The sequence below is a fragment of the Phaenicophaeus curvirostris genome, chromosome 1, assembly GCF_032191515.1.
Source record: "Phaenicophaeus curvirostris isolate KB17595 chromosome 1, BPBGC_Pcur_1.0, whole genome shotgun sequence".
In the NCBI taxonomy this organism is placed as follows: Eukaryota; Metazoa; Chordata; class Aves; order Cuculiformes; family Cuculidae; genus Phaenicophaeus; species Phaenicophaeus curvirostris.
Window position 1 is genome coordinate 123,150,685 of NC_091392.1, and position 22,943 is coordinate 123,173,627.

Sequence of the window (22,943 nt, forward strand, 5' to 3'; positions counted from 1 at the left end):
CTTTTACCCACAAATTGTTTTGTATTAGTTGGGTTTGATTATCCAGAGGATTAAGAATGACAGTTTTCTTCAGTTTCAGCAGGGGCTGCAGCTATTCATTTCCCAGAGCCACCACCTGCTCTCCCTCAAGACGTGACAGGCCAGCCTGCCATTCAGAGGGTTTCAGCCTGAATGCCTGGGAAGGTGGGCACTGGTCCTGATGCTGTGTCTCAGCCTGTGTCTGGTGCTGCTATAAAAAAGCCTAGACCTGTTCATTTTTTCAAGTTTTATTTAACTATCTCCTTTTCAGTGTTTTATTTTAGTATCCTTGCTTCTTAAATTGTCTTAAGAAACAAATTGTTCTTGTTTGTGTTCTACTAAAATCTACTATTAGAAGTGGATTTCCTTGTCTGGTATTGTTGAAGGATCTTATTAGACATAAGAAGTCTAGAAATTTCCATCTCAAGATTTTGAATTGGGGTTTCACCCATCCCCACTCCCCAGATATTGTACAGTGTTGGTGAAAAGATGAAGATGTGAATTACAATATTAATTCAAGAGCTGGAGAACATAGCTTCCAGCAAGACTCTTGAACAGTCTGTCTGCATTCTTCTGGAGGTCAGAGACTAAATGAACTGTAACAACTCCTTTTGGCCTTCAGCTTCATAAAAACTTTGTTCCACTTGCTAGAGATAGTAATTATCAATTATATGAGGCTAAACACTATGTAACATTTACGTGGTAAATTTAAAGAAATGCTAGCAAAATTGCAAGTAAACATGATCTTTCACATTGGGGCAAGGAGAAAATAAAGATTTTTTAAAAATAAAGATCTGTATTGACTTTTAGTTAGAAAAAATAGGAGAAATTTTTGGAGCTTCTTGTCTGAAGTGTTTTAATGTTGATTGGGTGTCAGAGTACCATCTGTGTCTTAGTAAGCCACTATCTAAGCTACTCTTTTGTATAGCCATGCAAGGAATCCATAATTTTCCTCCTGAGCTACGGTTTCTGTCCACTGATGTCTGGAAGCCTGAGGAGTTTTGTAATATCATAATACATCTATTGTAATCTTTCTGGCTTAAGCTGCTTGCTTGGTATTTTTGGGGGGAGTTTTTGTGTTTGGGTTTTTTTTCCCCCAGTGAAATACTACATTTGCCTTTTAAAATATTGTGGTGCCTTACCACATAATAGAGATCTATTTTGTAGCAAATATCTTCTGAAAGCGAGGAAAACTCCTTTGAGTCTCTACTACATGAAAGAGCTTTTGGTAAGGAATATGGGTTATTGAACCTTTTACGTTTGTATATATCTAACATACAGTATTCGCCTGTTAATTAATAGAGATTGATAATCATAGAATCACAGAATAGTTTGGGTTGGAAGGGGCCTTAAAGTTCATCCAGTTCAAACACACCTGCCACAGGCAGGGACATCCCACTAGATCAGGCTGCCCAAGGCCCCATCCAAACTGGCCTTGAACACCTCCAGGGATGGGGCAGCCACAGCTTCCCTGGGCAACCTGTGCCAGGGCCTCACCACTCTCATGGCAAAGAAATCCCACTTATGTCTAGTCTAAATCTGCCCCTCTCCAGTTTATACCCATTCCCCCTCATCCTATCACTACAAGCCTTTGCAAACAGTCCCTCCCCAGCTTTCTTGTAGCCCCTTCAGGTACTGGAAGGTCACTATAAGATCTCTGGAGCCTTCTCCTCTCCAAGCTGAAAAAGCCCAACTCTCTCAGCCTGCCCTCATAATGTGTTTTTAATGATTTAAAACAGGTTTGACTGAGGCTCCATGACATAAGCAAGTGCTTTTACATTTAATAATGCTGAGTGCAAACCTACTAAATGAAAAGCTTTCTTTGTAAAAATCCTTTATATTTTCTGTGTCCTTTATGTAGTGTGTGTTAGACTTTCAGACTGCATTTTTAAATGCTTCAAGTTACTTAGATTTCCTATGCACTTCATCTCTTGATTGCCCGATTGGCCTCTTGGTTGTAAAGTAACTGAGTAACTAACATTGATTATGTGGAAAAATTGATGCAGAACTGTTTCTGAACATTTTAGGAGTGATGGGCTTTGCCATGTCAGGGTTACAGTGGTTCTAGCAAGGTGAATTAATTACAAGCTAAATTTGCTCATTTACTTTTCCCTTTCCATGGAGAGACCACAATTTAAGTATAAATTGCATGGCACTAGCATAGATTGTGTCTCTTCAGGGACCATAAAACGTCATATCAGCTGAAATAAATAAATCTAGAATGCATAATAATAAAATATGTGTTTCAGGATATATGGATCTGTTTGTTAATGTGCTTCTGCTTATTGAATTAGGCATGCTAATAGTAAATATTTTTCTAGGTACAAAATTTTTACAAATCATAGCTTTTCCCTTGAAAATTCAGAAAAGAAGAAAATTAATACCTAGCATTAGTTCCTTTTTCAATTGTTCTATTCAAATTTTAATATCCTTGTTTTTGAGGAAATACTGAGTTAGTCTCCCAAACTGTAGGAAATAACTTTTGAAAAGTTTAATGTCTTATCAGATTCAGAAATACAGAAATCAAGAATGGATGGGACTTAAAGGGCATTTGATTTTCTTTCTCCCCTGTTGTCTTCTAGTTGAATCACTTTTATCCCAGAAGAGAATTTGTATTCTACTGTAGTGCGTACTTGCTCGGTCATTTCTGAGTTTACAAAAATATATAGAATGGAAAATCAAATCAGCTAAAATCCATTTTGTTTCAACACTGCCCGTCTCCAGGAGCACTAGAATCAAACAAAAACACGGTGTGAGTTTAAAAGGAAGCTAAGTGTAGCACATTGAGCAAGCAGTTGACAATCCCAGGTTTCATGGAAATTTGCATGAGAATACACTAAACCCATCAGAAAAGAAATGAACTCCTTTGAAATTAAAAAGACAGAGACTATTAAACTGACCTGGATAGAATGTGTCAGTTTTTTCCACCTTGTATGATGTCAAATACAAAACCTAATGATCCCTCTGGCCCATGGATACTTCTCCGCTTGGATGCTAAGGAACCTGAGGCAGAGCAACATCAGCACTGGAAACCTACTGCAGCCAAAACATAGGATGGCCACTCACCTTACTGTGCAAATGGATTCTGTTCAGATTTAGCTGTCACTGCTGCTGATACTAAAAAAAGTCTCAACAAAATAATTGTCTTACATGGGAGAGCTTTTCTCCCTAAGCCATGTCATACTTTCATCACAGTTCCAGATATCTTTTTTTCTGTCTCTTACAATGTTTATGAGAATTGAGGTTTAACATACATTTGTGCTAGCAGAAGACTTGTCAGCATGAAAGAATTCTTCAAGAAAATGCAAGCCTAGCATGAGGTTACTTCCCTGTATGGGTGCCATTCATAGAGCATGGAAACAGACTTTCTTTGTAGGTAGAGTTGGCCTTATTTTTTTGAAATCTGCTTCATATTAGGTGTCAGAAGCATCCATGGTGGAACATATAAGGGGATTAATTTTTCATGCTTATATTTCTGGACATATATAGGTCCTTATATAAGCCATGAGTGATTAATGAGTTGGCAAATATTATTGTGAGGCCAGTCTCAATTTTCTTCAAAAAGTTATGGCAGCTGGGAGAGATTCCTGAGTCCTGGAAGATTCAGGAAGTGTCACTGTTGTCTTCAAGAAGGTCAGGAAGGGGAACCCAGGGAACTACAAGTCAGTCAACCTCATCTCAGTCTCTGGGACAGTGATGGAGCAGCTAATCCTTGAAACCGTCTCGAGGCACATGAAGGACCAGAAAGTTCTTTTGGAGGGAAGTCACTAGTGGGGTATCACAGTGGTTGGTATTGGGTCAATATAATTTAACATCTACATTAATGAACTGGACCCTTGGGCAGAGCACACACTCAGTTTACAGGTGATACAGAAGTGGATGAACAGCCAATACACCAGGCATTTGTGCTGCCATTTGGAAGAACCTTGACAACATGGAGAACTACACTGACAAAAATCTCATGAAGATCATCAAGGAAAAATGCCAAGTCTCTTGTCCTGGAAGAAATAACCCCAGGCAACTGTATACACTGGGGGCCAATCAGCCAGACAGCAGCTCTGTAGAGAAGGGCCTTGGGGTCCTGCTAGACTGGAAGCTGACTGGAAGCTGAAAACACACCCTTGTGGCAAAGAAAGCCAACATCATCCTGGGAGGCATTAGGCAGAGCACTGCCAGAAGGTTGAGGAAGTGATGGTTCATCTGTGCCCAGCCCTGGTGAGTCCATATCTAGAGTGCTGGATTCCATTCTGGGCTCTGCAGTACATGATGGATTTAACTGGAACAAATCCAGTGCATGACTACACATATGGTTACAGGACTGAAGCATCCTTCCTATGAGAAGAGGCTGAGAGAACTGAGATTGCTCAGCCTTGAGCAAAGGCAGCTTGGGATCTTATCAATTTGTACAAATACCTGACGACAGGAATAAGTCTCCATCAGTGGAGATCTTCAAAACCTGACTGTATATGGTCCTGGACAACCTGTTTCTGACCAGCCTTTCTCTGAACATGGGGCTGGACAAGGTCATCTCAAGAGGTGCCTTCCAACTTCAGCCATCCTGTGATCCTGCATTTCTGCAATAGCAATGCTAACCCTGTTTTTAGGAGTTCTGGGTCTGGTACTTGATATGTCATTTTGGTTTAGAGGTAATTAAAGTTTCTAGTATGTTCAAATGAAATGACATGCTATAATAATTGAATGTGTCTTCTCAGGTAAAACTCTTTACAAAATCAATTACACAATAAAGCCATATTACCCATCCACAAAAAAACCAGGAGACTGATGACAAATCAATTTGCTAATTACTTATTAGTCTTTTCTACTTAGAATATAATTTTTTCCTTTCTTTCTTTGTTTCTTTTATTTTTTAAACATACTTTTCAGGACAGTTTAGTATTTTGTGAAAGTGTTTCTTTAGTGCATGACTTTGCAATAATTTTTACATTAGACATACAAAAAATATGTAGGACCTTGTATGCCTTTAATTACTAATAGCAGTAAGAAATTTGTATTTTAGTCTTTAGTTTTCATAGATGTCCAAGCTTGCATGATCTTGAAAAGTTTATTAGGAAGTGCAAAATATTGCATTTCTAAGTACAGTTTCTGTAATGTTTAGGCCTGTATAAAGTCTAGACGTGGACTGCCTAAATAGTAAATACCACTGCTGAAAAACTAGAGATGGCTTGTCATGATTTTAAGATTATTTTTTTTCTTTGCCTCCCATTTTAAAAGAATAGGGAGAAATGTTTTAAATCCCTTGGGTTGAGGCTTGTAAAAGCTGAACTTTAGTGAAAGAGGATACTGTGTAGGGAAATCTTGCATTTACTGTCTCTGAGAGAAACTTGCTCTGGGATCAATTTTGATTTCCCTTGTTGTGCTCAAGGCAAACCTGTATAATGTTCAAATCAAAGCCTGGTGTTGCTGTATTTTCTAGTCCATAAAATCCGAGAAGAAAAAGCAGAGACTACACCAAATTGCCTTTAACATCTTAGACAGCCATCTTTACCTGTTTCATCCGTAACTGCATATATACAGACTCTTTTCCTGAAGCTAGTGTTGAACACATAAAGTATCTGTTGCATTGGTAAGATGAACTTTGTCTTCTTAACTTCTCTTTCTAACAAGGGAAATGTATTACTGTATGCGTATCACTGAGATTCATGGTCCTTCCTTCCATGAGTATGGGAAATGTTAATAAGTCTTGATCTTTAAAGTGTTCAGAAGACAAGGTAGCTGGAAAGCAAAATTACACTATAGTCATAGTGTATTTGTTTTTATATGGTCTCACAGAGATTTTTCTGTAACTTGTAAACATAACTCCAAGTGTTGTTAAGTCTACATGAAAACCAAAAGAAACACAGAAAATTAATCTGCTCCCAAGCTATTTTTCACTGCAGAAATATTTCAGATTAGTAAGAGCCTGTAGTGACTATATTTCAAATCATGATTGAAATGCTCAAATACTTGTTTTAACTTTGGGATAGAACAATTGTGTAATGATTCCAAATAAGTAACTGTTAGATGATATCTATTTATTTAACACAAATTTTAAGACAAATACAGCTAAACTCAGTACTTCTGAAGTGTATACAAGAATGTAAGACTTTGTACGTGCCTGCTGTTATTTTTCCATTTATCAGTGTGGTGAATGCTAAGCAACAATGATTTCTTGCTCTCAACACAGCTGTTTGTTCTGACAAGGCACTGAGGTTGTCTGTTCGGAACTACATTGAAACATATATGGTAGTAGTTGGGTTCAGTAGGCATAAACACAGTAAGAGTAAGAAGCAATTTTAATGACCCACTGACATTTTACAATAGCAAACAATAAATAAAAGCCAACCTGCATTTTAATTTTTCTCTGTGCATAAGGAATAAGTACTGTTCTGAGAATACAGTTCCTCTTCGGGGTGTATTTTCCAAGGGGCATAACGAGATTTAGTCACACCGTTCCATTAACTGCAGCAGTCTAGAAGTTACAGGCACTCAGTTTAATTCTGGTTGGATTCCTGAATTCTGTGTTTGACTTGTCAGCACGCTGTTGCGCATGTGGTTGAGGGAGAGAATGGTTAAAAAATGGAAATGTGCATTGCAGAGTCAGTGTTCCTTTCCAAATTTTCCATCATGAATTTTGCAATGGAAACTGTCTGAAGCCAATGAAGTATATAATATCTCTATTGTTACAGAAATAGGCTTGTTTACTATTTATTTACTCTTCCACTCAAATGATTCATGCATTTCCTTTCAGATTTAATGGAGATTCTAAAAAAAATCCAAATAACTTTTCACGGCATTGACAAAAGCCATCTCCCTTTGGTGTATCTTTCTATTTAAAGAGTTAGATTTTTTTAATATTATCTTTCTTCTGAACATGAGGCAGCCTTCCAAATAGGAAGTCAGTGCTCTTCTCTGTGTTAGGGATCACTAAATAAAAGAAAGAAAGGGAAAACATCAGTATGACATGTGAAATGTGTAAGGAAGTGAATCTTTAAAAATCTAATCATATCTAAACAAATCATCACATTTTCATTGAAACAGTATTCTGGAAAGAGGTGAAGGCTGTGTGGTGGCTTTTACTACCTTGGAATGGGATACCCAAAGCACAAGCAAATATAATGGAAAATAATAAAATAATAACTTAGCCTGCATATTCTAAAATATGTATGAAACCAGTCTGCAATTACAGACACTAGCCTAAAACCCTTTCACATTTGAAGTTTCAGTCCTAAATAGAAAATATGTAATGTTAGGAAACACTAAGAGGATAACTGGTGAGGAAGAGGTTTGGCTTGGTACTGAGCAATGCAAGTTCAAAACATTATTACCATGACAGTGAACATTATGAACTAAAGGTTGGCACCTCTACAGGGATGAAATAACCCAGAAATATCCACCACAGCAATGTTCAGTTTTCATAAAGAAGGCTACACACAAATAAGGAAGCCTGCTGAAAAGAAACCGAAAGAGTAAAGTGTGTGAAGACAGCATGGAGACACTACACTGCAAACTGAAAACAAATCCATACCATCAGAATGGACTCTTATAAGAGCTAGAAAGGTAGGGTAACAAAAGAAAAGAATAAAGAAAGCTATTTGAGGCAAACATACATAGAATGGTCATGATTCTATGATCATGATTAGAAGTCTCAAATCACCAAAATCATAAGACTATTTGACAGTATTTGCTTGTTTAAAGTTAGTATTGTTATGAGGAATGGAAGGCACATGGACATGCAGACCAGGAAATCTTTGGGGAAAAAAATACTGTAGAAGAAACAGCTTTTGTAAATGACATAGCTTTTGTAAAAGTAGGTGTTCCTTACATCTCCTGTGGTGCCTTGAATGAAATGTGAGCGTATCGGTAAGGAGGTATAGGCTATGTGGCATTCCAAAACGATAATAGAGAAGGTCTTCCTGTGGATAAACAACCAATTATCTAGTTATTTTCAGTAAAAGATGAAAAACAAAATGCAGAGGTCTGTTTTCCCAGTGAGGCAGATGACTGTTTATGGTCCAGAAGATCTACTCTGTCCAGCATGTACATAAATGAGCTAAAAAGGGAAATTAATAATGCAGTAGCACATCTTGTTGATAATACAAATCTATGCAATGTACTTAAGATGAGAACCGATTGCAAACAGCTATAGATAAACCTCACAGTACTGACTGGCAGCAAAGTGATGGCGGATGGAATAGAGTGCTCATAAATATCAAGCAAAGTATGTGGAAGAAGCTATCTCACGTTTACATGCACAGTCATCAGCTCTCCTTTAGCCCTTTTAAACATTCTTTTAGCATTCATAAAAGAGATCTTGGAATCCTAACAGATGGTCCTCTGAAAACATCACATCAATACTCAGAACTGTTCAGAAAGCCAAAGGAAATGCTAGAAATTACTGAAAAATCAGATATCACCTATATTGTAGGCAGTGTTTTGAATTATCAATCCAAAAAAAGATTATAGCAGATCAGACAAAAGGTATGTAAAGCTCTTATAGAAGGACATAAGAAATGTAGTAGGAGTGGGGTTTGTCTTGTGTAATTTCACATGTTCCAGGTAGCTATCTGCATGTGACCTGTTTGCCTAGGCTTCCAATATAGTCAATGGAAATCTCATTTCAGTAGTTTCATTTCAGTATGCGGTTTATGCCATTTTATAGTAAAACCTAACATTATGTCCAACTCCCAGTTTTGGTTAGCTGTTGTATATAAAGGAACCATATGGTGACTTTCTCAGATGCAATACCTTCTAGATATCCTCATTTAATCTAATATATCTCAGTCTTTCTTAAGCATGGAAGAAGGAAAAAATATGATGCAGGACTTATCGAATTTGCAACAGCATAAAGTAAGCCCATTAGGAATGATTAATCACCATCTCATGAGCTAAGAATTAGAAATGGTCTCAAGCAAAAAAAAAAAAAATATTCTTCAACCTAAATATTTAGTTTACCATAGGGTATTTTGGATGACAAAAGACTATGTTAGTTCAAAAATGAAGTAGATCATTTCATGGAAAACAAATCATCAAGATCTGATTGACACAGAAATACAGCTTCTGGCTCCAGAGTCTCTGAATCTCAATTTACCGAGCCAAAAAAGTATAATATGGAGCTGATGCTTTCACTTACCTTCTTCCCTAAGCAATTGTATTGGCTACTATCACACAAGGGGCTGTGTGAGATGAACCCTTCATCTAACTGATCATAGCCACTGTATATTCTAGACTTTTAATTTTGCTGGTTAGGGTGTCTGTGGTACATGTCTTCTAGAGTTCTTGCTTATTTTCCAAGGCATTTCAAAATATTTTCTGACAGGACTTTATGAATCATTTAAAATCCAATCTACCACCTACTGCATCACATACCATTGAAATTCTATCTTGTGTAAGGACAGTCATAATGAAGACAATTTGTGGCTGTTTCTCCTACCACTGTTCCCGCTGAGAAGTCATTTACATCCTGAGCAATTTAATTGGTTCAGATAGGTCTCCTTGTGATACTAGTATACGACTCACCACGTATATTCATTTTTAAATTGCCAGCAATATTGTTTTCTAAATTCTTCTGATATAAACCTGTGATATGTATAGTATGTTTTTATGCAGAAGGAAAAAAAATAGAAAAATTAATCAGTCTTCTACAAAGTGATTATTAAAAATATAAACATTTCTGTTTAACTTTTTAATCGTTCTGATGAAAATTGCAATTCAGTAGAAATTCTAAATTTCTGCTTCCACAGATGACGAGTACTGTAGAAGATAAAGAAATTATTACTGTTTAAATTTTTTAGAACACTTGTTGAAAAAAAAACCCTCAAATTGATTTTCACTTACTCTGAAACTTACTCTATACTTATGTATGTTTACTAGTAGAATAAATATGTATGTTTACTGTGATAAAGTGTTCCTTAACACAGCTTTATGATTGCTAACCCTTTTTATTCATACAATGTCATATACTGAATATTACTATGGATATATTTTTTGTTTTCTGTCTACAGTCTGTCTTCCACCCACTTCTGGGTGGAAGTGTCGATCTGCTGGAGGGTCGGGAGGCTCTGCAAAGGGATCTGAACAGGCTGGACCGCTGGGCAGAGTCCAATGGGATGAGGTTTAACAAGGCCAAATGCCGGGTCCTGCACTTGGGGCACAACAACCCTGTGCAGTGCTACAGACTGGGAGAAGTCTGTCTAGAAAGCTGCCTGGAGGAGAGGGACCTGGGTGTGTTGGTTGACAGCCGACTGAATATGAGCGAGCAGTGTGCCCAGGTGGCCAAGAAGGCCAATGGCATCTTGGCTTGTATCAGAAACGGCGTGACCAGCAGGTCCAGGGAGGTTATCCTCCCTCTGTACTCGGCACTGGTGAGACCGCTCCTCGAATACTGTGTTCAGTTCTGGGCCCCTCACCACAAGAAGGATGTTGAGGCTCTGGAGCGAGTCCAGAGAAGAGCAACAAAGCTGGTGAAAGGGCTGGAGAACAGGCCTTATGAGGAGCGGCTGAGAGAGCTGGGGTTGTTTAGCCTGGAGAAGAGGAGGCTGAGGGGAGACCTCATTGCTCTCTACAACTACCTGAAAGGACGTTGTAGAGAGGAGGGTGCTGGCCTCTTCTCCCAAGTGACAGGGGACAGGACAAGAGGGAATGGCCTCAAGCTCCGCCAGGGGAGGTTTAGGCTAGACGTTAGGAAAAAATTCTTTACAGAAAGGGTCATTGGGCACTGGAACAGGCTGCCCAGGGAGGTGGTTGAGTCACCTTCCCTGGAGGTGTTTAAGGCACGGGTGGACGAGGTGCTGAGGGATATGGTTTAGTGTTTGGTAGGAACGGTTGGACTCGATGATCCGGTGGGTCTCTTCCAACCTGGTTATTCTGTGATTCTGTGATACAGTTTTTAGCTGTAAGCTCACTAGAATAAATTAGATAGCTTTGCATTGACTAGTTTCTTGTTGTTTCTTATATTTTGATTTGTCTATCTAATAAAAATGCTAGTAAAACTTCAGGCTTAGTAATAATAGTACAGAATATTAAATTTAAAGGTGGTAAAAAAGCTTTTGTATCTTGTGATATTAACATAACACTGCAAAATCAGTATTCTTACAGTAGAAAAAAACAATTGATAAAAATATCAATTGAAGGGGAGGGAAGATAAGTTTTATTCTTTACTTCCATATTTATCTCTATGATTTGATCTCTTTTCTTGCGACTTGCTACTGTGCCTTAGCCTTTCTGCTCTATTAAATAAAATAAAAACACACATTGACTAATTATGAAGGATCTTCTATTTCATATTAATTTAGGTATAGTGATTGTGTGATTTACCTAATCATTTATGTCAATCTTAAGCGAGAACAATACTTTCAAGTCAACATTGCAGATGCAAAAAATTGGTCTGAAATCAGCCAGATATTTAGGTATATGTTTAAAAACAAGTGGTTTATAACATTAGGCCTGTGTGCTTTGCCTAAGAAATGATTTTTTTAATCAAAGCCTGATCCTATTGCCATACAAATTAACAGAACATTAATGCAATATCATCCAAATGCATTGCAGTGTGGAAGCATCCAGTGATCTGCAGTTATTCTATGATTTTTTTTATTTTGTATAGAAATATTTATTACATATAATTTTTAATTTCAATATGTACTAGTTTTATTATATTTTATGTCTATATATATATACACATATAGATATAAACATGTATATTTATGTATACATACAACACTGACATCAGTAACTCTACCTGAGAAGTGTTCTCTCATCTTGGAAATGAAGCAACACTGGGGGAACTGAGTTGACCGTCCTGAGTATAAGACATAGAGTAATAGCCAAGGATCTTGGGCCACTGAAACTAACTGATCACATTAAAAAAAAACCTGAAACAGTAAAATTATTATTTCTAAGTGAACTGTTCACACAGTGGTATACATAGCGCTTCAGCCTTTGAAGTCTTTACCTTACAGGAACAAATGTTTACTTTTAAAGTGTGCTGTTGGTTCTCTGAAGTCAGTAACTAATAAAAATGATTAAGCACATGTGTAATTCTGTGGGATAAAACAAAATGTGAGCTCTTTGTTTTCTTTGTATTGCTGACCTTTCTCTACACTACACTGTAAATCAGTATTCTCTCCAGCAATGTCAGTTGTGTTCCAGTGTTATCAAACTGGTGAAATGGAGAAGTCGACTGTTATGTCATGAACTTGATGCATGTCTCTTCTCTCACACTGTGACACTTGCACCATTCTCTGTGTTTTCCTTTATAACATGCACATCACTTATGATTGTGCATGTTACAGATTAAAATCATTCACTGTACCATTTAAGTAAGCATAGCTCCTTATGTTGTAGGGCAATTTAACAAAATTAGTGGAAGCCAAGTCTGGTTTTGAAAGGCATTTGAGGAACAATTTTCCAACAATGTTTACCTTTAGTGCAGTTCAGGGCATTCTAATGTCTATGAAATTCTTTGTACTATTTACTCTTAAGGTTCTCTGAGATACTGGATGGCCCTTTTCGGATCACACATTGATGAAGTGATTACTAGGCAATCATTTTAAGTTATTTGATGATGTATAATGAGATGCAGGCTATGTGGTCTGTACTAAAAATGCTGAGAGAAAGAAGCTAGAATGCAAAATAGCAAGTGAATTACCCAGCCTTTGTGTGCAGACATCATATGGCAATAAAAGTGCTCCTGAAAATGACAGAATTTGTCCCTTAGAAATGGCTCGTTGTTACATTTTGACATATTTTATCATGTTAAATATTCATAAATGTCTCCTTAGAAAAGATAAATATTGAACAGTGAAAAATCTGCATGAAGGGCCCTCTCTTTCATAGAGTCATGGAGCCCTGAATTTATCTCAATTTACTCAGATGCATCATGGAAACATCATCATCAGGGTGTTGCTTTTAAAATCAAGAAGCTTGTAACTACCAAATTCTAGTTTTCATATGCATTGCTGAAATTATTAACTAGACTGCCTTTAGGCATAGTCTTAAAGATTATCTTACAAGACATGTTATTTTATTTTTTTTCTGAAATATGAGTCACGTAGGCCAGTTTGGGACTCATGGCAAAAAGATATTTTTTTTTTTCTTTTAATTTTTTGTACTTCCCATTACTAATCTTTTATTTGTAACACACGAGATACTTACGGTAAGATCATGGTCTTGTTGAGGTTTGTGATAGTTTTACCATTGCTTCTCTTTTTTCGTTCATTGTATTTGGGAACAGTATTCTTCCTCTGTTTTCATATATTAAACAGCACTTATCTCTCCTGACCACCCTAAGGAACACATGCTACATACATGTAAAGGATGAGGCAAGAGAGAAACACGGTCTGCAGTGCACATTGCAGTGGGTGTGCTGGTTATCACAGAATCACAGAATCACAGAATAACCAGGTTGGAAGAGACCCACCGGATCACCGAGTCCAACCGTTCCTACCAAACACTAAACCATATCCCTCAGCACCTCGTCCACCCGTGCCTTAAACACCTCCAGGGAAGGTGACTCAACCACCTCCCTGGGCAGCCTGTTCCAGTGCCCAATGACCCTTTCTGTAAAGAATTTTTTCCTAACGTCTAGCCTAAACCTCCCCTGGTGGAGCTTGAGGCCATTCCCTCTTGTCCTGTCCCCTGTCACTTGGGAGAAGAGGCCAGCACCCTCCTCTCTACAACGTCCTTTCAGGTAGTTGTAGAGAGCAATGAGGTCACCCCTCAGCCTCCTCTTCTCCAGGCTAAACAACCCCAGCTCTCTCAGCCGCTCCTCATAAGGCCTGTTCTCCAGCCCTTTCACCAGCTTTGTTGCTCTTCTCTGGACTCTCTCCAGAGCCTCAACATCCTTCTTGTGGTGAGGGGCCCAGAACTGAACACAGTATTCGAGCAGCGGTCTCACCAGTGCCGAGTACAGAGGGAGGATAACCTCCCTGGACCTGCTGGTCACGCCGTTTCTGATACAAGCCAAGATGCCATTGGCCTTCTTGGCCACCTGGGCACACTGCTGGCTCATATTCAGTCGGCTGTCAACCAACACCCCCAGGTCCCTCTCCTCCAGGCAGCTTTCTAGACAGACTTCTCCCAGTCTGTAGCACTGCATAGGGTTGTTGTGCTTATCTGGTCAAAAATTGCCATGAAGGCTTCAGCTTTATATCACCTGCTGAAATGCCTTACCCTTGAGACCAGAAGTCCATATGAAGTTATGTAAGAAGATTGTTTACTGTATTATTACCAGTACACTCCGCCTTTTCAACTTTGCATGGAATACTTGTACATTACTAATCAGCCAGTAGCAGAGCCAATAGTTTTTGAAGTTAGTACTTACCTTTATTTATGTTTATTTCACACAGGTTTATAGAGCAGAAATGATACCCCTTAAAGAGAAGGTACATCAAGTCAATGACCTGGCTCACCGGTTCACTCCCTCTGATATTCAGCTTTCCCAGTACAATCTCAGCTGCGTGGAAGACTTGAACACAAGGTGGAAGGTGCTACAGGTACATTTCCTATTATTTTTTCTTACTTTTCCTCCATTTAAGTAAATATTTTTTTTGTTTCTGTGTGCTTGATTTTTTCCCCTGTGAAATAGCATCTAAAGTGTACGAAGGTAGGAAAGAGGAAGCAGGCTTTCAGTAATGGTGTCTCTATGGGAAAACAGGAGTTAAAGCTGATGCAGTATGGAAAAAAATAGGAGTTAAAGCTGATGTAGTATGCTTCCGAATACTTTATCAAGTAGAAATCAGGTAACCCAGTTTTTCATACAGTTAAAGTTCTCATACTCAAAATTTTATTTACCTTTTAATATTAATATTTAGTAATTCTTGCTGCCAAATATATCATGTGACCATTTCTTTTAACAGGCTTATCCATGTTTTATAGATATTTTGTGGTGTATATGGAAGATTCACATAAGAGTTTACTTCTGCTGCCTTGGTCATTTTACTATTGTTTAAATAAATTTCAAGAGCAGCAGTTTTGAATAAGTTCCTCATAGGTGGATTAATGATTCTGTGCAGTAGACCTTTTAAAGTCACACCTGTGGAATCAATTATAAAATTGCAAGACATTGCATGTGTTCAGGTAATTAGTAGGATTTGATACTGCGAGTAAAGCTGTTTAGAAAGGGATTTTATAAATTGGGCTCTTAAAGTAGTTCAGTTGGAAGGGATCTACAATGATCATCTAGTCCAACTGTTCTATATATGAAGTCTGGACACTGACACTTACATCTGAGTATTTTTAGAGTATTACATATTGTTTTGTGTTAGGATTAGATTTAAGTATGATTATCATTCCAGTTATGCATGATACTGTTTACAGGAAACTGAAATTTTGACAATGCAACAAAAAAAACAAAAACAAAAACAAAAACAAAAACAAAAACCAAGCTATTTTTATTGCATGCAAAACCATTCTAATTCCAAGATAATTTCCTATTTTTTTTTTCCAGTTTTCAGTTTGACAGTTAGGAAGTTTGGGTTTGACTTTCTTTTTCTTTGATTAATTGCCTTTCCTGTACTACTGTCACATAAAATATCTCCTTAATAGTTTAGTTCTTCCATATTTTTTTTCTCTTAACTTCAGCCTTCTATGTATTTTCATATGACTGTCGTCTATACTACCTGTATTTTCTCTTTGGTTTTATTCACTATTTTTTTCAAAGTAGTAATTATTTCTGTATTCCTAATCTTCTGTGCCTTTTCCTGTATTACTTCTCTTGTTTCTTTTGTATTTAAATACCTCAAAGATTAGAGATCTCTCTCTTTCTCCCTCTCTCTTCCCACACCCCCACTCACTCCCCATTCCTGATGGGGAAAATATTTCTCGTCAATGTATCCCATTTCCTAGAATATATCACTGCAGGAATTATAAAACAGAGGCTTCTGTGCTATCACCTCCCAGAGGTATGCCCTTTCTTGGTTATGTGTGGGAAAAGTACATAAGGCCATAAGGTTTATCAGCTCCAGAGTAATAGTGAATCCTAGTGTTATGAAAAAGTTGCAGAGCATTGTGTAGTGGATGAAATGATGTTTTGTTTGTTGCTTTACTAACACAAGGACTTTTATAAGATCAGAGGAGGAAACATATCACTTAAAGTTCTGTTAGTGAATAGTGTCAAATATTGCTGCAGAATCTTCCCAGAATTTTATGTATATTTTAACAGTAACACATTTGCCATTAATTTACCTTTTTTTGTGTTAAGCTTTGGTCAATATGCATTAGAGTGTTATTGGAAGAAAGATGTATGGAAAGGACTCAACCAGTTATAGGCTCAACCAATTATAGGCTCAACCAATCCTGGTTTTGAAGTTGTCTGAAGTTGTATTTCATTAATGAAAGCTAATGCATTCAACTCAGTCGCTGAAAACTATATTATCATTTGTGAAGTTTAAGCAATGTGAAATAATTAGCTTCACGCCTTCAAAAGAGCGGTTTTGAGGAAAATTCGCTGCTTATTTTTCCACATTTCTTAAACATGAAAGGATATGAAATCTCTCTAGGGAGCTATTTGTTATGAATTTCACAAGGAGCTCTCACGTTCAGATCCTGTGGGCTTCAAACGGTATGTGTAATGAGATCATCCTGGAAGAAAATGTATCTTGCAAACTTTTCCTTACTTCCAGTTGACATCTGAGGAGCCAGACAGACCAGGTTAAAGGGACTTATATCCACTTCACTTTTGTCAGAGATCCAGTTGGTGTAATGCTGGTCAAAAGGCGAGGCCTTTGACATGTAAAAGAATTTCCAAGTATTCCACAGGGAAGATAGCCTTCAGTTATCAAGAATTTTTTTTTGTTTAAAATCAAGTTTATCTAATCTTATTCAGAATAGTACCTCTAATAAGCTGAAAAATATAAGAACTGTCTCTCATCTGAAAATTTAGCTTTTAGGAGAATTTGTCATAGTAGTTATATTTCAGTGCTTTTAATTTAGCAAGTGGTAATGAACTGCTGTCATTTGTGGATGGGTTTCTCTGTGCATAATAGTAGGTCCAGCCTGTGCAGTTTGTAAAACTAAGCAAGCTGGAGGAAGCATATAAAATGGCTAGAGCTAAAACAGGCCATTTCTTGCATATATACATGTATATGTGTGAAAATATATATATGTGTATATATGTATGCATGTTTATATAGATGTATGCCTGTATCTGTACATGTATAAATTTCTATGTATAAAATGTCACTGCATGGAAGCATTAGCTGTGATTTCAGTATCCTTCCTAACTGCTCAGCTCATCTTGCACTAGTAGCATTGATTCTCCAGCACATTGGGAACTGGAGATTGCTCTGCTGCAAAATCATGTTGCCTCTTGTTACAGGGTCCAGCCACAACTATTATTCTGTTCCTTCAAAGGATGCTTTCTGCTTGCCGGAGCTGCTGAAGAAACAGCAGGCTTTTAATACTATTGCAGGCACTTATATAAAGTTATATGATAGTTTTATTTGTATTCTGCTGAGGACAGCACTTTACTGAGCTGAATAATGCACACTATTGTAGTAAGTATTACTGCAATGAATTATTTCAAAAACCAGCATCTTCCAGGTGCTTCACAAATATTAGCTGGTTCTTTCAGTCCGTGATAAGAAATATCAATGAATTTTACCATCTACGTCTGCAGAGGAACTAACGTCAAGAATATAAAATCCAAAAGGGAAAACCTTTCTTTCCTGAAATCAATGCGAAATTGTGACTGTGCATCAGTCTTGCTGGCCTCCATTGTATTTGTTCAGGTCCAGTGAATCTCTTAAAAGCTGAGTCATAGGCATTCTGGGCAGTGATCCTCAGCTCACACCCTGCTTTTGATAGGGGTGAGGGCAAATGTTGTATGTAAGTTGAAATCACCACTGACCTATTATAGTAGCTTTTTTTTTTTTTTAATTTTACTTCCCCTTCTCTCCTCCATTCCTTCTCCAAGAAAAAATCTTCAGAAAAGGAGCAAAATAACAGCAAAAGTGCATATGTAAAATAAATGGGTTTTTTTCAGGTCTCTGTCAGCAGAATTCTCAGGTCCTTATTTTATTTCTACATGTGTAGCATAGTAACGATTTCAGGACATGTACTTCAGGCCTAAAGTATTAAAACTAAGATCTGAATGTGATTAAACATATTCTCTATTGTTATTTTTCCTAAAGAAAAAGAAAAGCCTCTTCTGATTCTTTACAGTTCAGTCGTCCAATTGTTACTGCAGAGGACTCGCATACAGGAAAACTCTAGTCTATAATTAAGAAGAAAATCTAACTTAACCTTTTATATAGCTTACATTACAAGAAAAATCATTTATTTCAAATCAATCAGTGAGCATGATCTGGGGGAATGTTAAAAGTAGATAGATTAGGAGATATTCAACAGGAGCAAGAAAGAAGTTTCTTCCTTTGCACAAGACAAAGAATGTCATGTATATAAGAATCTGCCATATAAAAGCCAGTTAGAATTCTATATTTGAGCATTGTTACCTTGAAACCTTTGCAGTTTCTCTTTCCATTGCATTATTTAATTAACTTCAGTAGTTATTTTTATTTGTTTCCTTTTCCTCTTTTTTAAACTATATTTTGATTTATATTACCTGTAATTAGCTGACAAAAATGGGAGATAACTTTTCTGAAAATACACAGCCAAAATTCTACCTAATTTATATTTACACTAATTAAGGCATTACTAAAATCATAGTTAATTTCAAGATTGATATTTTAAATTATTTTAGTAGTTGCAGATTTCATTTTCCCAGCAGAGGGAGATTTTGATCCCTTTTGAAAGTTGAAATTTCCCATCTTACTCTTTAGTTAAAATGTTGTTTTGTGTATTCTGTGAGAACTGGAACTTCTGCCAAAACCACAGTTGTCATGGCTCTTTAATGGCCTCTTATTTATTTAATTATCTCTGCCAGTTGGCTTCAGAAGTCATATACCCATGTATTTTTCTTCGTTTCTGCTAGCTTGAGCCTCAGTTTTGCTCAATGTTTGTCTGCAAAAATATGCATGTATATTCATTTTACAGTCATTCTTTAAAAATCCTGTTTATTTATTTCTCAAAGCTAGTGGAGGAAGGCCAGCTATCTGGATTGTGATTAAATTCTTCTAATGAAGTGTATGTCAAAAACTGGAAATATTCCTTCCTACATTAGGAGGACATCTTCATTGTTCTTTGTGGCATGCTTAGGTCAGTCAGTGAAAGAAAGTGTGTATGTGAGTATAAACAGGCATGCTTATCACCAACAGCCATGCCAGTTGGAAAGCTAATAAAACCACCTTAAAGTGATGATATTCTGTGTGATGAATTTCAGTTGGCTAAAACTGTAAACAATTTAGTCATTTTTTTGTTATAGAAGATACATCTGTTTCAGAGTTTTGTTATCCTGTATTCATTTCCTTTACTTTGGAATTTTAAACTCTATATGGATTTGTTTTGAAAAACATGCAAAAGAACTGCAATTTACCCTACTTTATATTCTCATTTCAGCATGATTATGTAGATTTCAAGTTGCTTTTTTTCTCATATATGTATATGGGTATATGAGATTATAAAAAAACTGAGTTACGTTTTTTTATAACTACAAAGAAAAGATCTTAAATATAATCAAATGCAAGAAATTGTTACACATGCAACATGAATTTAACAGTCTCTTGTACAGTCTTTGCCTACACAATATATTCTGTAAGCTCTTTGATTTATCTGATTGATGGATAAATAACGGCAAGAGAATAGACATATTAGTTGATATATGTTAGTCTCGTTTCCTTGTAAAATAAGACTTGTGCAATTTACTTCCACCTGTCAGCAGTTATAGATTGTGGTTGGCAGTACGCATCTATGAGTCACACCAGCCTATATTTAGGATGCTGGGGAAAACTGAAGTTACAATACTGTTGAAAATGTATTCACTAGAAACCAGCATCCGCTAGTTCTGTTGCGTTTAAGTCAAGTAATTTTAGCTAAATCATTCAGTGTATGGTACTTTGACTTATTTACTAGCCACAATTGTTACTATATTGAAGATAGATTTATTCATATTCTTTAATACTTATGCTCCATAATACCCGAACATCTTAAAAACATGGATTGAATTTACTTCTGTAAAAGTTATATTTAGAGAATTAAAACTCTAAGTTTCAGTCCTACAAAGGTGTGAAGACTATGGGAGTTGGGATTTTTTTACCTTGGATGCTAAAATTAAACAGATAGTTTAATTTCTTTCTTATCCAAATTGAGAAAATATGGGCTGATTTTTTTTTCAACACCTTTTTAAGCATATGACGTGATTCCAATCACCTATATTTAGGCTGTTCATTATGAAAAGCTGGGTTATTTCAGGTAAGAATGTCTGAGGGTGAAAAGCTGGGAAGGGTACAAAGTTAGCAGCAGTCAGAATATTGAAAGCAAACAAGGACAAAACAAAAATGGTCCTTGCAATTATGAGTCATTCTCCAGTCCTGACTTCCACATCCCAGGTCATTTTCCTTGCCAAAATGTTACCAGCAGCCAGAGAGCATAATTCGTGGGTGAGTTTTTAAAATGTGGTAGAATAGGACAGGATTGCATAGGATTGGTTAGGGTAGGTTTGATTGTCAGCTGTCTGCTGACACCAGAAGGATGATGAGTCTTAGTAATTTCTGGTTCTGCTCCATACCCTGGAGGGGATATAGTCTGCTGACACGGATCATCTGCCCATTCATCCCCACTGGGTTTGAAGTGAGGTTAAAGCATATGTACAAACTTTGCTTTGAATGTAGAGCACATTTGTTGTAGATAGAGCATTCACAGAATTTAAGAGCTGTCCTGTAAAGGCTCTGTCTGATGTGATTTTCAGAGGATTGTAACTGAATGAAATCTTAATGAATATCCTTGGAAGCAGTATAAAACCTCTTAGATTCCAAGTCCCGGTGCCAAAGTATTGTTAAAGGTTTTTAGAGGGAGAGAATGTAAAACTGGCAAAAAAAACTGCACTTTCTTTTCATTTTTTGCTAATCCCGTTTGCTGAAATGTTCTGAATTTTTTTTGAAGAAAATTCATTTAAGGTGATAAAAAGAGCAAGGTAGAGAAATAATATGTGACATTCCCATGCAAAAGCTTAATGTTAGCTTTTTTTTTTCTTTGTTGTGTCATTTTGTGTCTTTCTGAGGTATCAATTACATATTATATCACTGCTGATATTTTTAGGTCAGGCTGTTTACTTTCAGGTCACAGAAAGCTTTTACATTCTTTAGGATATGCAGTATTGTGTGCTATTTGATCTAAATCTTTTTGCTTTAGTGAGTCTTTAAGCTAAGATATTTTCCCATTTTAGAAAGTATTGCTAATGATAGTGTTTAAAATAGTAAAAATATCAGTTGCATTAAGTTGTGACACCATTTTAAAACCAGCCATCATAGATGATTATATGTGTCATTTTCAGAATATTTTCACAAGGTGATCTCTAAAAGTGCTGTTATAGTTTTCATCACACCTTGAGTGAAGTTGAATGATGTGTCCTTCTATAAAAAACTCTGGGCAGCGTGGAAGTCGCGTAATTGGTATATAGTGTATAGGAGGGCACTTCATCATTAAAATGGCTTAGCTCCTTGTAAGTGTTGTATTTGCAAACATTTTCTGTAAAATGCTTCCTAATTTGGATTCACTCGGCACAACACAGGCAAAAGGAGTTATTTCAAGGTGCTTGTTGCTTCCAGTGGCTCATCTAACCATCCGATTCTTGTGTTCGCTGTTACTTTATAAAAAAACACCGATACTGCAATAACCTACAAAAATGCACCCTTTAGTTGCAGAAGAAACAGTATAAATTACAGGTTTTGACCTAAAGCTTACAATTTCAGAATTTTACTCATATTAATTTGTTGCTTCTTTTGTACCTGGTGAATCATAGCAACATCCAAATCCTATGTTATGGAAATGAATTATTTAGGGATGTGCCAATTCCTTTGGGAAGCCTCAAGTAAGTAGGTTAAAGACTCGATTAGTCATTCTCTTCCAATTTATTCAGTGTTCAAAGTTGGTTCTGTGCCATAGCTCAGTTCAGTTTAAAACAAAATTAATGGCATGACTAATTAGTATTAACAATCTAGATTAAACAATCTAGAAAAGAAGCCTAAGTCTACATTTGTGCATATTTTATTCATTGTGCTGGATGTTGTCACTTCTGTTCCTCTGATTTCTTATACTGATCTCAAGGTTTTTCTGTCCTTTTCCTCCAGTACCCTCATTTATGACTCTCTTTTGCCTGTAAAAACAATGTGTTCTGTCCTGCTTATCTGACACATAGTTGATAATACAGTGCTGTTTCAGCATGCAGTGATTTCTGGGGTATTCAGAAGAAATAGAAGAATGTGTCTTTCATAAAATAGCTTTATGTTTCTTGTATATCCCAGCATTCCAGTTCCTTATCTCAAAACATCATGTTTCAAATCCTGAATTGACTTTGTACTTTTGCCAGCCAAAGAGCTAAGATAACTGAATTTGGTTTGCACATCAGTTGTCATAGCTGGCTGCAATATATGCCTGAGTCTGGCTAGGTTTACCTTTAAAGAGGAAGGGTTTACATTTTTTTCATAAAGCCTTCGTAACTTTATTCAGCTGTGAATGACATGCGAAATACTGTCAGACCAGTATGGTCTACTGCAGAAATCATTTAGGCTGCCTCTTTTAAAATGCCAAATTCTAATCCTTTTTCTTCACCAGTGAATAGTCGGTCAACTCTCAGTTTCTGAAAGACAGAGACAAATACAATTTTTTGATCACCACTTTCCTCTCTCAACACTTTGCCCCTGCATCGTTAGACTGGGCTCAGTAATTCCCACAGTTGATGGGATAAGAATGTGATGTTTTGCAGTGCCAGGTCATGCTGATTATTTTAGCTTTGCCAGTGGCACTTTTATATAATTTTTAAAATTATTTCAACCACCCTGTGCATGAATTTACATGTTTTTAGATGAATATCCATT

The 22,943-nt window shown here is 36.7% G+C and overlaps 1 protein-coding gene across 6 annotated transcripts in view; it reads left to right on the forward strand.

The window, feature by feature from the left end:
- DMD (dystrophin) overlaps positions 1–22,943 on the forward strand; it is a 1,224,073-nt gene that overhangs the window by 1,041,897 nt on the left and 159,233 nt on the right. For all 6 annotated transcript variants that reach the window (XM_069873469.1, XM_069873460.1, XM_069873489.1 and 3 more), the window contains one exon: positions 14,361–14,507. In XM_069873469.1, the coding sequence (XP_069729570.1) occupies positions 14,361–14,507 (147 nt within the window). The remainder of the gene's footprint in view (positions 1–14,360; positions 14,508–22,943) is intronic.